Below are 17,129 nucleotides of genomic sequence, written 5' to 3'. Positions count from 1 at the left end.
CAGCCCACACCATCGCCAGCGACTCACGGCAGCCCAGCTCCAGGTTGAGCTGTTGTTCAGCATCTTAGCTGTAGAGGGTAGAGTCACTGGCCCTCATATGTGGGATCCGAACCGGGGCCCTCTGGCGTTCCAAGCCAGTTCTTAACCATTGAGCCATTTGGCCAGCCCAAGAAGTTTATATTTTTAATGTTATTCATATATATATATTCATATGACATTTGTATGATATATATATATATACATATATATATACATACATATATATACACATTAGATATTTGTATTACATTATTAAAAACATTAGCAATGTTTTTAAAAAGTGTCTTGCATTGCCAGATAAACAACAGGTGACAATGGCTAACATTTAGTGAGTGTTTACTATGTGCTTAATATTATACTAAGATCTTTACATTGATTTCATTTAATTCTCGCAAGAACCTATGAATAACAGGCACTACTATTAGTGTTGTTGTTCAGAAGTAAGGGTGACCAGACTTCTAGTTTGAGCATCTGGATAATCGTGACGACCTTCCCTGAGGCAGGGACCATCCTTGGAGGGGAGTCTGGCCACCGTCTGAGGAGGGGAAGGTGTGAGGCACCTGGTGACCAGGAAGTGCAGATGTCCAATAGTAGTTGGGTGTGCAGGTCCGGAGCTGGACAGGGGGACCTCAGCTGGAGACGGGAATGTACAATCATCAGCACACAAAGGTATGAAGGTCCTGAGAGTGAGTGAAGCCACCCAGCGACAGCAGAGACAGCTAAGACAGTGAAAGAGAAGAGGTCCAAGACTGACCTCTGAAGACCCACATCTGGGGGGCAGGCAGGGGAGGAAAGGAGAGATGCCCCATGCCACCCACTTACCTCAAAAAAAAAAAGCAGGTTTTGCTTTGCTATCAGTTTTTGAACCTCTCTCAGAAATCTCTGGTTTTGACCCTTATTTTAACTTGGATTTGTTCTCACTAAGAAATTATCTAGATTAGATGCAATTGTTGTGAAGAGTTAAAAAGCTAAGGACACCTCGTCTGATTTTTTCAATACGGGCATATGTGAATTTAAAATTTATCTGAAATTCCACAAACTAAAGGAGCCCATGACAGTCTGGACTTTTTGTTGTTGTTGTTGTTGTTCTGTACGCCTGGACCACTGTGGCCATTGTCCTTTGCTGGTTTGCCAATGGAACTTATACTCTTCCTTGAAATTGTGACCATTAGACCATATAACTTAGTATAATATAAATTGTTTTCTGCAGAAATAATTCATAGCATGGTGACTATAGCTAACATTACTGTATTGTACCTTTAAACGTTGCCAAGAGAGTAGATCTTAAAAGTTCTCATAAAGGGCCGGCCGAGTGGCTCAGTTGGTTAAGAGCATGAGCGCTGAGCAACAGGGTCGCTGGTTTGATTCCCAAATGGACCATTGAGCTGAGCCTGAGCTGAGTTGCCACTGAACTGCCAACAGGTGGCAGGATAACTCAACTAGTGAGAGCACGTGCTCCTAACAACAAGGTTGCCAGTTCGACTCCCGCATGGGGTGGTGAGCTACGTCCAACAGCAACTAAGATTGAACACGGCACCTTGAGCTGAGCTGCCTTGAGCTGCCAACAGGTGGCTGAATGGCTCAGTGGTTAGAGCTTGCACTCTTAGCAACAAGGTTTCCAATTGACTGCTGCATGGGATGGTGGGCTACACCCACTCACAACTAAAATTGAACATGACACCTTGAGCTGGGCGGCCGTGAACTGCTGACGGGTGGCTGAATGGTGACTGGACTTGAAGCTGAGCTAGCTGCGCCCTCCACAACTAAGACTAAAGGACAAAAACTTGGCTATTCCCCTTCCCCAATTTCCCAACACTGTTCCCCTTCCCCAATTCCCCAGTAAAATCTTTGAAAAAAAAAGTTCTCGTAAGAAAAAATTTGCAGCTATGCATGGCAATGGATATTTACTAAACTTATTGTGGTAATCATTTTGCAATATATACATATATCAAATCATTATGTTGTACACCTTAAACTCATACAATGTCATATGTCAATTACAGCTCAATTAAGAAATTATTTCCTCACACAAATCACACAGTTTTGCACATCCACCCTCTTCCCTGCCAACAGCATACATTGCTGCTTTTTCTTTGGATAGCTAGATCTGTCGATGTTCAATCACTTTTCTCCCTCACCCCAGCTTCTATCCAGGGAGAGTTCATGGGTTTATGGGCTGGAAGAGAGGTCAGCATTTCTGCTGCAATATGACCCCTTCCCTGATAGGAGAGCAGCCAGGGGGAAAATGCTCAGCAGAGCAGAGGCATGGCCCTCACTGGGTCTGTGGTGGCACAGTGACAGCCACTTGTGGACTTCCAATTGCATTCTTTCTTCCCATAAAGCCCTCCTGTTGGACGGCCCCTAGAGTCTGAAAGGCCCCACCCTCGCAGAGTACATACTGGAGTAGTCTGTTTGGCCTGGCTGCCCACCCTGCTGTGCTGGGTCTGTTTTGTAAACTCCAGATGGTGGAGAGACCTTTCCCAGGCCTTTCGGCCCTGATGCTCCGATTATGATCCCTGCTTCAGAAACCATTTTTTCAGTTTTTTGGTGCCTTTGTTTCTGAAGGTCCTGGAAGGCCACGCCCAGCACACTCCTAAACAGATAGGGCCCTTGGCAGGTAAGTGGAAGGCGAGAACTAAAGCCTGTGGCTTTAAGCCGAATCACATGATACAAATGAGCTCATACCCCTGCTTGTTATTCCTGTTGTGCCTTGAGCAGGAAGAGTAGAAATATCACCGGAAACGGGCCATTAAATCAGCATGAGAGACCTCATGAGCAAGCTAACCTCTGCCAGTTTAAAAGTAAAGTGTGACTCTAAGCTATGAGGAAGGAAAGGGTTCCCCATTCTTTCCTTTACATCCACAGGGCAGTTCTGTCTCCCCAGCTTCTGTGACAGGCAACTGGGAGGGTCGTCTCAGACAGGGTCCTCCCAGTCACCCTCAGGTACTCCCAGCACATGCCCTGCTCACAAAACCCCACACAGACCGCCCGCCTTCCCTTGTTCTGCAGCCCCTGGGTCCTGCCCTCCTGGCTAGCCTCTCTTGGGTTCCTCACTTGGGGTAGTTACCTGGGGGTGCAAGGACCTCCTACAAGTTTCTGAGTGCTCAGAAGTAGGAACTGCATCTTATTCAGTGTATACCATGAGAGCTTTGCAGCCTGTGTCAAGCAGGAATTCATTACATGTTTGTTCAATTGAATTGGAACCTGGAAGAAAATAACCTATCAGTTCACAAATTATTTTATTGTTTCTACTTGTTAGAGAATGTTATGTGATGGTAAACTATTCATTTTTTGCCTCAGACGATCCTAAATAGTTCTCCTTCTTTGCTGGACTTCTTAAAGAAATACTCTGTGCTCATATGTGTCTTCACTTTTTCAGGGTCCACCCACTTCTCAGCTTTTCTCACTCGGGCTTCTGCAAAACTGCTCTCGCTAACTGCCTAACCCAAAGGCATAGTTTAGGTTTTCTATCACTTACTCTTTCTTAAATATTTGATACAACTAACCAACTATCCCCTCCTGTTCGTCATTCCAGTACTGAGGCTTCTAGATCACCTTCAGTCCCTATTGACCTCCTAATGTCACCAAACTCCAGGGCTTCTCCGCTTGGGGCTTTCTGTCTGTCCTTAGGTAGACTGATTTACTTGCAAGAAGTAAAGGAGACAGGGGATTCGCATCCAAAGCTCTGTCTTCCCAAAGGGGGGCTTAGCCATTGCTTTTATACACATACTATTTGGTTAATTACTTGTTGATTTCTTCTTTGCAGTTGGCTAAACTTATCGGGTTGAGGTTCTGGTCAAGCTCATCCAGCTGCAGCTGCATCTGCAAAGCACTGTGCTACATGTTAGCATTTAGCATCAATAACATGTGGTAAAAACCACCCAGACCTTGAGACACTTGTCCTATCTAACACTCCACCTCTGACTACACCTTTCCAAGCCTGGCTCTGCCTCCTTGGCCCATGCGGGAAACACTGGCTTTTCCAGGGTTCTGGATTCTCCCTGGATGATTGGGTTATTATGTATCTTCTATGTATATCATCTCTATGCTGAGCCTTCCCCAGGGGGTCTGGATGTCACAGGAGCCCCTAAAATTCCACATATCCAAACAGGACCTTATTATCTTCCCCATAGCCTAGCTCCCTCCCTACTTCCCTAGTTCACTCATTTCTTTGTTTAATGGCATATTCGCAAAGCCAGAAGGCTGGGAGTCATCTTCTATTTCTCCTCCTCTGCAGCTTCCACATCAATTAATGAGCGAGTTTCCATCTGCTCTCACTCCCTTTCTTCGTCTCTCTTTCATCCCTCACCTAAACTGTTGTAAACATCTCCTAACTGTTCAGTCTCCATCCTGCCACCAGTTAGGTTTCCAATATGCAGTGTAACTACTTTGCTCTCCTGTCTAATATCCTTCAGTAGTTCCTAACATCTTCATTTGGTCCTTCATGACCTAGCCCCTGTCTCACCAGACATCCCAACTCACATATTTGCAATTCCTAGGCTAAAGCATGCTATTTAATGCCCATTTGCTTTGCCTGTAACTTTTCTAGCCTAGGCAGCAAATTCCTCTTAGTCCTTCATAGCCTTGCTCAAAAAATTATCTCCTCTGGGAGGTTTTGTCCTTATGTGCTCGGGAAGTGAGTTGCCTCCTCTCTTATTCATTGTATTTAGCTCACACACAGGACGGTGAGATGCTCAAGGGCAGGACCATCTTGCTCCCCTCCGCATCTCCAGCACCTAGCCTTGCTCCTGGTACATTAGGCACTGGTTGAATGAATAAATCTCAGTTTCTTCTCTCCTTATTGACTTTGCCATTAGAACCTCAAGTTTCACTCTTAAAGCGAGAGTTCTGACTGTTTCCCCTTTGCTGATGTATTAGCCATTCTTAAGTATTCTGAAGACAAGAGTAGAAATTAATAGGTTGTGGTAGCAGTATCATTGTGGACACTTTTTCTGATAGGATCAAACTACTTTGCGTATGTTAACACATATATCCGGTTTGCTCAAAGCACAGAGTGCAGTCTTCATCACCTGTCATAAATTGTCTCTTGCCATGGAAAGAAAGAAGGAAACTACCATTTACCAAATACACTGCCCGAGGTCCATGACATATGCTATCATTTTCCAGCCCCCTAATATACTTCTTGTGTAGCGGGGGAGCAGGGAAATCACTGTCAGGAAGAAGCCCTAGCTCTCTGCTAACTAATCTGTGGTTCCCTTGAGCAAGTTCTCCTCGACGAGCCTGCTTTCCTTGTCTGAAAAGAAAACGGTCAGACCAAATGGTCTCTGGTGGCTTCCAAGCTCTTATATTTCCTTAGCAAACACTGAGTGGATTTGCTCTGAGCTAGCGCCTGTGCTGGGTATTAGAGATGCAAATGAGATGCAGCTCTGAGCCTGTCATACTCAGTGGGGAGAATAATTCTGTTATTCTGACTATACAAGGTCTATTGTGACTATTTAAAGTCAACCACTGATTGGACAAATGCAGACAAATATAGTCAAATATGTTCCGTTAAACAAGAAGAACCTACTGAGACTATCATGTGTAAAATTTCTTGCTTGGCCTTATGTAGATTAGAAGAATATATTATGGTTCTTGTCTCAAAAGAGGCTCTAATCCAGTGGAACACACTGTTCATGCAACAAATATTGGGTTGTCAGAAAAGTGATGACATATTTTTTTCCGTTTTTCATTGTAAAAATGCTTCATGACTTTTCCGACAACCCAATAAAATAAATTTTATAATCAAAATTGTGATTCAAACAAGAACAGTTTTCCAGGCAACCATTGTTAGACCAACTGAGATTATCTTTCCGGCTTTCTATTACTTATCATTAAGTTAGAGGTAAACAAATACCAATGCTAGTTGTCCTAAATGCAGACTGACTTCACTCACAACAGAATTTTATAGTGGTTTTGATCAAATGCTCTGAATACCTGTTATATGACATGTTCTTTTACCTGAGGCAGCCGGCCCTTAAAGAGACATTCACATCTCTCTGGGATCTGTGTTTCGTCCACTTTGTATTCTAGTAGAGTCTGCCATTGTTTATATTACATCGGTAATATAATTACCAATTATAATACATTGTTTATAAATCACAGGCTGAGGCTACACCATGCTGGTAATGTCTACCTAGCTTCGGACCACCATAAAGAATGTTTTTCTGCTGCCACTTTTTTTTCTTTGCATCTTAACAGATGAGCTATTTCTTTTTTTTTTCAGCTTTACTGAGGTATAATTGACAAATAAAATGGTAAAATATTTAAAATATTCAACATGATGATTTGACATATGTATATATTGTAAAGGGAAGAATTGAATGGTTTGTGCGTATGATATTTGAAGTTGCACCTAGAATTTCTAAGATGTCTTCAATGATGATAAATTAAATTTATCAATGATGATAAAATAGAGGATTGAGAATGAACAAGCAAGTAGTTTGAAAGGCAAAGAAGTGGAGATCACTTTACATCAGTAACTTCAAAGTCCAAGAAACAAAATGATTTTTAAATCAAATTAAAAATCAAAATGATTTTTAAATGATTTAAAACAAAGATTATATCTTAGACTTTATTTTTAGAGCCATTTTCAGGTTTACAGCAAATTTGAGCTCAAAATACAGAGAGTTCCCATATACCCCCCAATACTTGCACATACACAACCTCCCCAACCATTAACATTCTGAATCAGAGTGGTGCTTTACAATGATGAACCTACACTGACACATCATTATTATTAAAAATCTATAGTTTGCAATGGGGTTCACGCTTGGTCTTGTACATTTTATGGGTTTTGACAAATGTATAAGATATATCTACCATTATAGTATCATACAGCATAGTTTTACTGCCCTAAAAGTTCTCTATGCTCTCATTATTCACCCCTCCCTCCTTCCTCCTAACCCCTGGAAACCACTGAGCTTTTTAATGTCTCCATTGTTTTGCCTCTTCCAGAATGTCATATAGTTGGAATCATCTGGTATGTAGCCTTCTCACACTGACTTCTTTCACTTAGTAATATATACTTAAGTTTCCTCTATGTCTTTTTATGGCTTGACGTCTCACATTTTTTAGCACTGGGTAAGAATCCATTATCTGGATGTATTATACCACCATTTATTTATCCACTCACCTACTCAAGGACATTATGGTTACTTCCAATATTTCACAGTTATGAACAAAACTGCTGTTAACATTCCTGTGCAGGTTTTTGAGTGCTCATAAGTTTTCACCTCATCTGAGTAAATACCAGGGAGTGTGATTGCTCAATCCTATGGCAAGAGTATGTTTGCCAGCAAGAAACTGCCAAACTCTCTTCCAAAGTGTCTGTATCCTTTTTCCTTCCCACCAGCAATGAATGTGCATTCCTGTTGCTCCACATCCTCACCAGCATTTGGTGTTGTCAATATTTTAGAATTTTGTCATTTAAATAGGTGTTATCTCATGGATATTTTAATTTGCAGCTCTCTAATGACATATGATGTTGAACATCTTTTCATATGCTTGCTTATTTGCCATGTGTGTATCTTCTTTGGGGAGAAGTCTGTTCAGATCTTTTGGGTTGTTTGTTTTCTTATTGTTGAGTTTTAAGAGTTCTTGGTATGTTTTAGATAACAGTTCTTTATCAGTTATGTTTTTTGCAAATATTTTCTCCAAGTCAGTGGGTTGTCTCTTCATACACTTGGCAATGTCTTTCACAGAGAAGTTTTCAATTTTAGTAAAGTCCAGTTTATCAATTATTTCTTTCACAGAGCATGCCTTTGGTGTTGTACCTAAAAAGTTAACACCAAACCTAAGGTCATCTCTTATGTTATCTTCTGGGAGTTATATAACTTTGTGTTTACAATTGGGTCTATAATCCATATTGAGTTAATTTTTGTGAAGGGTGTAAGGTCTGTGTGTCTAGATGGTTTTTTTTGGGCGGGGAGCAGAGCATGGAAATGTTCAGTTGTTTCAACACCATTTGTTGAAAGCTTATCTGTTTTTCATTGTATTATCTTTGTTCCTTTGTTACAGATCAGTTAACTATATTTGTATGGGTCTATTTTTAGGCTCTCTGTTTTGTTCCATTGATCTATTTGTTTGTTCTTTCACCAATAGCACACTGTCTGGATTATTGCAACTTTAGATTAAGTCTTGATGTTGGATAGTGTCAATTCTCCAACTTTATTCATCTGCTTCAATATTGCATTAACTAGTCTGGGTCTTTTGCCCCTCCATATAAACTTCAGAATCAGTTTGTTGTCTTGTAATTTTTTTGTTTAAAACTGGACATTTTAAACATTATGATGTGGCAACTCTCAAAATCAGATTCCCCTTCCCCAAGGTTTCTTGTTGTTGCTGTTTGTTTACTTTTCTTAACTAATTCTTTAAAGCCTGAATCATTGATTGTCTCCACTTGGTTAGCTTAGTGGTCAGCAAATGATTGAACAGTGATTTCCTTAAACATCTTGAACCACTATATCTCCTAGCGTTTGTCAAGGAGCTCTGCTTATATTGGGCTATAAAGCTCCAGCAGGAAGTTGATGGCTCCGCCTTAGCCTTTACTTTGTGCTTTGCCAATCACCAAGGTCAGACCGAGGTGAGAAATTGGGAACTTCTCAGGTCTTTCCTGAGTATGCACACAGTTCTTCATATGTGCTTCGCTTTGTAGATTCCTAAGAATATGTCAAATCTTGTCTAAGTCCCCTATGGATATCTCATTCCCTTTGTTTGTTATTCCCTTGTGTGTTTTTTTGGTTCGCATCTTGTTTGGCCCAACTGTAATTAACATTTTGAACAGCTGTGATGTTAAATAATTGCCTCTGATTGACTTTGACAAACACCGTGGAAAAATAGCTGTTCTTAGTAATAAGCTCAGAATCAGGTTAAATAAAGACAAGCCCTGAGAATAGAGGCATTCAGGGAATTGCCAGACAGCTCAGACAATGGCAGTTCTTTAATAATGGAGGTTTTGGAGCAATCAAACCCATTCTGCCCTCTCCAGTAGCTGCTAGGCTGTTGGTTTGCACAGCCACTCTGATTGTGATGCTGTTGTTTTTCAAAGCTCCTGTAGAGCTGGGAAAAGGAACAGTAGAATAGGGCAAGTTCAAATACCACAAAGCTCACCCTTCTTACATAAACTCAACTATTTCCTAACAGTAATGGAATTGTTACAAGTCTTTATTAATTTCTAGAGTTCTTTAAAAGTTTATTGTGACAATTTCTGCCAGTTTTCTTTTTGCTTTTGTGGAGGAGCAGCATTTTGGAGACCTTTACTTCATCATTCCCACTGATGTCACTCAGTTACATTATTATTTATTCAGCTTTATTGAAGTATAATTTATATACAAATAAAATCACCAACTTAAAGTATATACAATTTAACAAGCTTTATCAAATGTATAGTTATGTAAATGTCCACCATCATAATTTAGAACATTTCCATTGCTTCAAAAAGTCCTCTGTTGCTGGCATTAGCAATCACTATACAGTTTTCTGTCATTACAATTCTACCTTTTCTAAAATTTTGTATAAATTCAATCATAGAGTGTATGCATGCTCTTTGTGTCTGGCTTTTTTCACTTTGCATAATGCCTCTGAGAGTCATTCATGTTGTTTCACATATCAATAGGTAGTACTGTATTATTGAGCATTTCATTGTATGGATATGCCACAATTATTACATCCATTTGCCAGGTGAAGGCTATTTAGGATATTTTCCCTTTTTGTCTATTTTATAAATAACACCACTATGAACATTAAAGTACAAATCTTTATATGTATGTGTGATTTATTTTATCTTGGATAAATAACTAAGAGTAGCATTGCTGGGTCAGATACTAAGAATATGTTTAATTTTATAAGAAAATGCCAAACTGTACCCCTTTGGAAGGTTTAGTAGTTCTGTATCCTTGCTAAAACTTAGTATTGTCAGTGTTTTTAATTTAGGAATTCTAGTGTATGTAGTGGTATCTTGTTATTTTAATTTGCACTTCTCCCATGACAAATGATGTTGAGCATTTTTGTATGCCTATTTTCTATTTGTATATCTTCTTTCAGAACTATCAATTCAAATAGTTTGCCCATTTTCAAAATCAAGTTGTTTGACTTATTATGGAATTTGAATTCTTGATGTATTCTGCAAACAAGTACTTTATGAGATATATGTTTTGCTAATATTTTCTCCAAGTAGAGTAGTAATTCTTAAGTTAAGATTCAGGCAAATATCTGACTTCAGGGGAGATAAAAGGAGATAAAATCTAGGTAGTCAAATCTAATTAGTCTCTAGCTTTAAAAAATAATAAGTAAACCTCTTCTGTGGGTTAGGAAGTATAAGGCATATCTGAGCTTGCGGTATATACAGGATGAGCCCTTTGATGTCTTTTGTATATTGAGAAGATCAAAAGCTTTTGCACAGAATAAAATGGTTTGTTCATGTTTCCAAACCATAATGGAAGAACAAGTTTGTTAGATAAATAAATTTTGCAAATAACAGGCAGTCCTTCCATAAACAAACCTGTTGCAAATTGAGCAACATTGACTTATTTAAGCTCTTATAATTCAGAGTCTCCAAATGAAAAAAAACAAACTATATATATATATATATATATATATATATATATATATATGTATTTCATACTCATATCATGCTTCACTCTTATAGCAATGTTAACACATGTGGAACTGACCAAAACAATAGGCTGTCAGTTATAGGGGCAAAAGGCAAGAATGCGCTGAAGACAGTGCCAGACTAAATTGTTTGCTTCTAATCCAGAGTTGCTTATTATAGTTGATCAATATGTAGTCAGTGGGTAAATTGGTGATGGCTGAAAATCAGGGGAGTCATCAAATATTTTTAAGTAAATGAGTGGCATGATAAAAAATTGGGAAATACAAGTAGAACTGGTTTTAGTGTGAAGCATTTGAAGTGGTAGTGAAACCAATTAAGAGGCTGTTGCCTGACTCTAGGTAAAAGATAAGAAGGGACTGAATTAGGACCAAAGAAGAGGCAAGATTTCAAAAATATCAGGAGGTATAATTGACAGGACTTGGTGATCAAACTAAATGTGGACCTGAAGAAGAAGAGTCTTAAGAAGACTGTTTTTCAATTTGGGTGGCCTATTTGGTTATACTTGTAATCAAGACAAAACATTAGGAGAAACAGGTTTTGAAGGGAATAGTGAGTTCAGTTTTGATATTTGAGTTTGAAGGGCCAAAAATACCCCACAAATGTGTGAGGCTAGTGAATAACTAGAAATATAACTTTGGGGCTTGGGTGAGTGTCTGGGCTAGAGACAGAGGATTGGACATCATCAGAGTCTAATCTATTTTAAAATGAGATAAGAAATGTCAGTCTACCCATGCAGAGTAAAAAAGAAAGGACTGCAGTCTGAATTCTAAAAAAGCAATAGTAGTTAAGAGACAAGTACTGCTTGGTGACAGGAAGGAGATGGTGTTTAGAGAGATGAGAGAATTCATAATCTTAAATGCCAAAGATGAGAAGAGTTTCAAGGAACAGTAGTGGTAGTGTCCATTGCTACAAATATGTCTTTGCTAAAAAAACCACGACAAAAAACATGCAATTTGGTGACTAAAAAATCATTGGTCAAAACTGGAAACAACCGAAATGCCCATCAGCAAGACCACAGGTAAACCAATTGTATATCTTCATACTGTGGATACTACTCAGTAGTTAATAAGGGATGATCACTACTATACTCAACAACATGGATCAACCTCAAAAACATTGTGTTGAGTGAAAAAAAAAAACAGACACACAAAAAATACATATTATATGATCCCATTTATATGATGACCAAGAAATGACAAAACCAATCTACGGATAATAGAAATCAGAAAGAGGATGCCCCTGGGGGTGGTGAGAGGGGATGTGATGGGGGGAGAATTGGTGGTAAAGGAGCACAAGAGGTCTTTCTGATGTTGAAGAAATGTTCTTTACCTTGTTTGAGGGTAGTTACAATTGCCAGAACTCATTGAGCTGAAAACTTAAGATCTATGCATAAGCAAATCCCAAGAAAAGGTAATTGGTCAAAGATAGGAGGCTGGACATCTGAATTTGCTTGCTTCTCAATCTCCACTAATTTACAGAGAGACATTCCTTTACAAAAACAAATGTCCATGCAGGGAGTTCATAACTACAACATTTTTAAAGCAGAAAAACAGAAATATGAAGTAGAGGATTTAGCGAGTCTGAGAAATGAAATTCAAGTGGCCAATGGAAGAAGTCATAATATAAATCAGTTTGCACTACTAAATCCTAAAAAGCTCAAAAGTGGGAAATGAGGCTAAAGGTGGACTAAAAAGAAGAAGGTTGTTTGAAATTCTATTTTAAAGTAGGTAGAACCCTTGATTTATTCCCCCAACCTATATTTAGGTAACCACTTCCCACCATCAGCACAAGACTAGATGTTTGCTCCCTGAAGGGGCTAAAACACAAGTTCCCTAGACTAAGGGACTCAGACATAGTTGAAGGTGGGAGACTCTTTATAAAATGGGGGCTTCAGAGACAGCCTACCTACATTCTAAATATTGAGATTACCAGGCCTCTTCTATAACTCAGCTCCAAAATATTGGAAAACATGCTTAAAGAAGTATCTGAGAAATCTGAGAATCTGAGTTCTGAGAAATCTGATCAGCACAATGATAAAAAAAAATAAAATAAATAAAAAGAATGAAAAACTCTGGCAAACTCCAACTAGAACAGGTCAGAAGGCTCTGAGAGAGACATCTCCAAGGAAATTAAATTAACAGACTATCTGATAGGTTTTAAAATGCTTAGAAATTTAGATAATTGGGGAAGTGTTTGAGTTTGAATTTAGGGCTAAGTACATAGAAAACTATGGAAACAAATAAACAAGATGTTTATTAACTCCTGGCATAATGAAAAGTTGAGAATGAAAGAAAAAGTAGTGAGAGAATGATATACATGTGAATAGCATTTACATGGATATAATAAACACCAGATATTATTTTATCAAAAAATCATGAAATTGTAATATAACAATAGTAATGAGAGGTAAGGGGTATAAATGTGGGTGGGGAGAGGTGAGGGATGGGAATAGGTAGTAAAAAAAAATAAATCCTCATCTTTAATAAAACAAAGTGAATAGATAATGACTGAAAAATCATTAATATTAAAAAATAGATAATAAACTGAAAAATCAAGAAGTAACAGCATAAACATGTCATTAGAGGTAAACGCCAAAAGAAAACAATTAAAAGAGTTGCTTCCAAAGAGAATGGTACATGGAAAAGGCTGTGAGGACTGTTGTTTGATTTTTTTAAACCATATACACTCAATAACTATGATTTTTTAAAAGTAACCAAATAAAACAAAATAGTACAGCTATTTGCAAAGCGGATATCATGAAACTAGATTACAGTCGGTTGAAGTGAATGAAAACTGGGACTATTCTCAGCAAACTGAGTAGTATAAGGAAGGAGGTCAGGGAAGTTGGTATAGTTGCCTGATGGAAAGATAAGATTAAAGGAAAATGGATAGTGTGCTTGATCATGGTTAGTTAGGTAGCTAACTTATTGGTTAGTCAATGTGTTCAAGACAGAAATGAGCTTAAAGAGAAGAAAAGCAGTGATGCAAGTTTGCTGAGGTGAGAGGGAATAAATGAGACATCAAGGTCTCTCAGATGAAGTGATGGGTATTGAAATCAAAAACTAGGTTAAAGGATTAGCTTTGAAAAAGAATAGGAACATCTTTTTAATGATAAATGAAAGGATTAGTAAATGAATGTATGTCTAATAGCTTATATTAAGCTATATTTTATCATTGGCAGTTGTGGCTAAGTCATCTGTTGAGGAACTGATCTCTTTTTCATGATCTGAGATTGGGAGCCAACCTGTGAAAAAAATGAAAGGAATGCTGGGTAGGAATTTTGCAAACTCAGCTGAGGACGGAAATCAAAATGTATGTATTAGTCAGCATGGGCTGCCATAACAAACCACCACAGACTGGGTGTCTTAAACAATAGATATTTATTTTCTCAGTTTTGGAGGATGGAAAGTCCAAGATCAAGGTGCCAGCATGGCTTGGTTCTTGGTAAGGACTCAATTCCTGGCTTGCAGACAGCCCCCTTCTCACTGTGTAAATTGAAACAGAGAGAGCTCTCTGGTGTCTTTTTTAAAGATGCCAATTCTATTGGATTAGGGTTCCACCCTATGACCTCATTTAACCTTAATTACTTCTTACTCTGAATATAGTCACATTGGGGGTTAAGGCTTCAACAGATGTGTTTGTGGGGTTAGAATTCAGTTCATCACATGTATAATTCAGCACTGTAATGCGAGTTATTCCATTTATACCCAACAGCCCAAGAGCAAGAGAGAAGACAGATGGTTGAGTTGATTGAAATTTGGGGACTAGCATGATAGAAGATTAAGGTGGCAAACTAATTGAGAGGCTGCTGAAAATATGGCTGAAATGATAAACCACAGTTTCCCAGAACAGTGGAAAGAGAAGCCTGGAAAGGGACAGGTTTAGATTAGGGAAGCGGGGAAGATTGGTAGGCTTCATGGCAGAGTCCTCTCAGGTCTACAGGCTGGAAAACAGGAATTCTTCTATAGTGAAGCTTCTGTGAGTGCAGTACTTTCATGGGACATAACTGGTTGTTTGGGCACTTTCAACGTCACTGACAATGAATGAGAATTAGCTAACTGGAAAGAAAATTTAGTGGTAGCAATCATCACATTTTTCTTTCTTTTTAGACGACTAAATACATTGAACAAGTGTGCCTCAATGAGACTTGATGTGAACTTTCAAAGGAAAAAGGTAGGTGTCTGCACCTGAGACCATGGCTATGCCACCAGAAGAAGCTTGCATTCATAGATTTAAAACAACATGAAACGGAGTAGAATTCTAAAAGGCCTTCCATCTGTTTGTTCTCCAAATATCCCATCTTATGATAACCATCATAAGGTTAAATAAGTCCATTATAAACCCAGGCGGAGGTCTGTTTGTTTCACCATCTCATTTTGCTTTACTTTTTATCAGAGGGTTTGCATAAAAATGTAAAATGTTGTAATTGCTTATGGTAATCTTTCAGAAGTTTGTGGATGTGTTAACATCCACTCTATCTTAGAGTCAAATATTCCATGGTAATTAAGAGATTACGAGAATGCAGAAAAGAGTCTGTGGGTCCATTCCTGCTAACATTTTGTTTCAAGTACATTTCCAGATGCATTCATTCTCAGGCAAGTTCACTTCATAATGGTTGAGGGGTTGGGGGCAGAGTGTAACAACAAGATACTGAGTCTGCCTCGTCTTTCACGCTTATCCCCCTTGCACATTGCTCTAGTCACAAGGAGTGTCGTTCAGTTTTAAGAGTCACTATACTCAATCCTCCTTCTAGAACTTCTCATGAATAAGGTTGGAGATGTCAGTTCGAAAATAAAGCTGTATTTTATTGAGCACTTACTGTGTTCCAGGAGCTGTGTTATGTACTTACCATACACGATCTCATTTAGTCCATTGAGGTAGGGATTCTCTGTTTCCTAGATAAAGAAAGTACAACTTGAATAAGTTAAATCATTTATCCATGCTCCTTTTTTTTAACTAGTGGCAGAGCAGGGTGTCAACCTCAGGCATCTCTAAATCCACAACTGAGGCTGCTCACCACCATGCTGATGCTGAAAGACCCATCTTTCTCACTGAATTGATCCTTTTAAGAAATTCACGGTTGAGTCATTACCTACTTTTTCTCGTTTCACTTCTCTAATATGTAACAAGTCAAGCCTCAGTATACTTCGAAGAAGCAGAGAAAACATCTTCGAGTCAAAAGAAAGTGTTCTTTATCCTGGTCTTCACAGAGAAATCATTAAGCCCAGTAGATTTTAAGTCACTCTTGAGTAACCTAATCTTTAAAAATAACTTTAGCCTGAATTTCTGCTCTAAAATAGCACTCCCCCCCCCCAAAAAAAAAGCAAATGAATTTTGGTTGACCTCACCTTAAAAACAATTTGGGGTTGGAACTAGCAACCAAACATTTAAGCTAAGGAGTTAAAATGGTGAAAAACAATATCCAGAGAAATATTAAAACATGAGCAATTTGTCCAGGCCAAAGACAAATTAAAAATGTGGGAATAAACGTCCCAACAGCTGTCTGGCTGAATAGAGCCCTTGAGAAGCGTGCATACTATTTGAAGCATGAGGGTCAGATCTTGTTTTGATTGTAACACATGGTTCTTATTAAACTGAACACAGCCACGCCTGTGTTTCAAAAGTGTGGCTGGTCTGTACAGCTGCCCATGCAAACCTTTAGCTTCAGTGTATTGCAAAAAGAAAAAAGAAAGAAAGAAAGAAAATGCCCAAAACTAATGACATGATTTGTTTTCAACCAAGTGGAGTGATTATATTCTTGCCCTATCACCACCTTTTTGAACCCCATATGTAAGATAGGCTTGAATAACATTTGTTAGACTATATATGTGTTGCCTTCACAAAAGCTCCTCTGTAAATTGGTCACTTCAGTATTCTGACTTTCTTAATTTATTCCTTATATTGGATAGAGAGCATACATCCTTACAGACCCGACCTAGCTGTAGACCTCGCCAGTGCATGCACTTGAATAAAATACTGCTTTTCACATGGTAAATGGGGGAGTTGCAGCCTGAGTTTTCAAATAAATAATTCCAGCATGTGGTCTCCACCCACTTGTGACTTTCAATAATGACCAGCATCTGGGGTTGTGGCCTCAGCAACTATGCAGGAGACCCTGTGTGGCGGCATGTGTTCCCGTCATTGGCCCCTGACATGAGTCATAGGCCACTTCTTCATTTTACTGGGAAAAAACAAACAAACAAACAAAAAAAAATATATATATATACATATACACACACATACACACATATATTTTATATATATATAATATATAATATATGTAATATATATAATAAAGTAAATACAGACTAGGAATAAGCCAAATGATCAAAAATAGGAAGTGAAACTTGAGAACCAGGCCCCATGTGGAGCTTCAATGCACTTTGGAATTAGTTTATTTAGAAGAAAACTAAGACAGCAGCATTTCCTCTAGCTATGTCCCTAATTTAAGCAATCCAAAAAATAAAGATATAAA

At 38.6% G+C, this 17,129-nt stretch overlaps 1 protein-coding gene across 6 annotated transcripts in view; it reads left to right on the top strand.

The window, feature by feature from the left end:
* The window catches only part of STARD13 (StAR related lipid transfer domain containing 13), a 226,717-nt gene that overhangs the window by 175,133 nt on the left and 34,455 nt on the right, over positions 1-17,129 (top strand). For all 6 annotated transcript variants that reach the window (XM_019631357.1, XM_019631358.1, XM_019631355.1 and 3 more), the window contains one exon: positions 14,764-14,827. In XM_019631357.1, the coding sequence (XP_019486902.1) occupies positions 14,764-14,827 (64 nt within the window). The remainder of the gene's footprint in view (positions 1-14,763; positions 14,828-17,129) is intronic.

This window comes from Hipposideros armiger, unplaced genomic scaffold (genome assembly GCF_001890085.2).
Source record: "Hipposideros armiger isolate ML-2016 unplaced genomic scaffold, ASM189008v1 scaffold_991, whole genome shotgun sequence".
Lineage (NCBI taxonomy): Eukaryota > Metazoa > Chordata > Mammalia > Chiroptera > Hipposideridae > Hipposideros > Hipposideros armiger.
The sequence above is the reverse complement of the archived record's forward strand: the minus strand, read 5'-3'. Positions and strand labels throughout refer to the sequence as shown.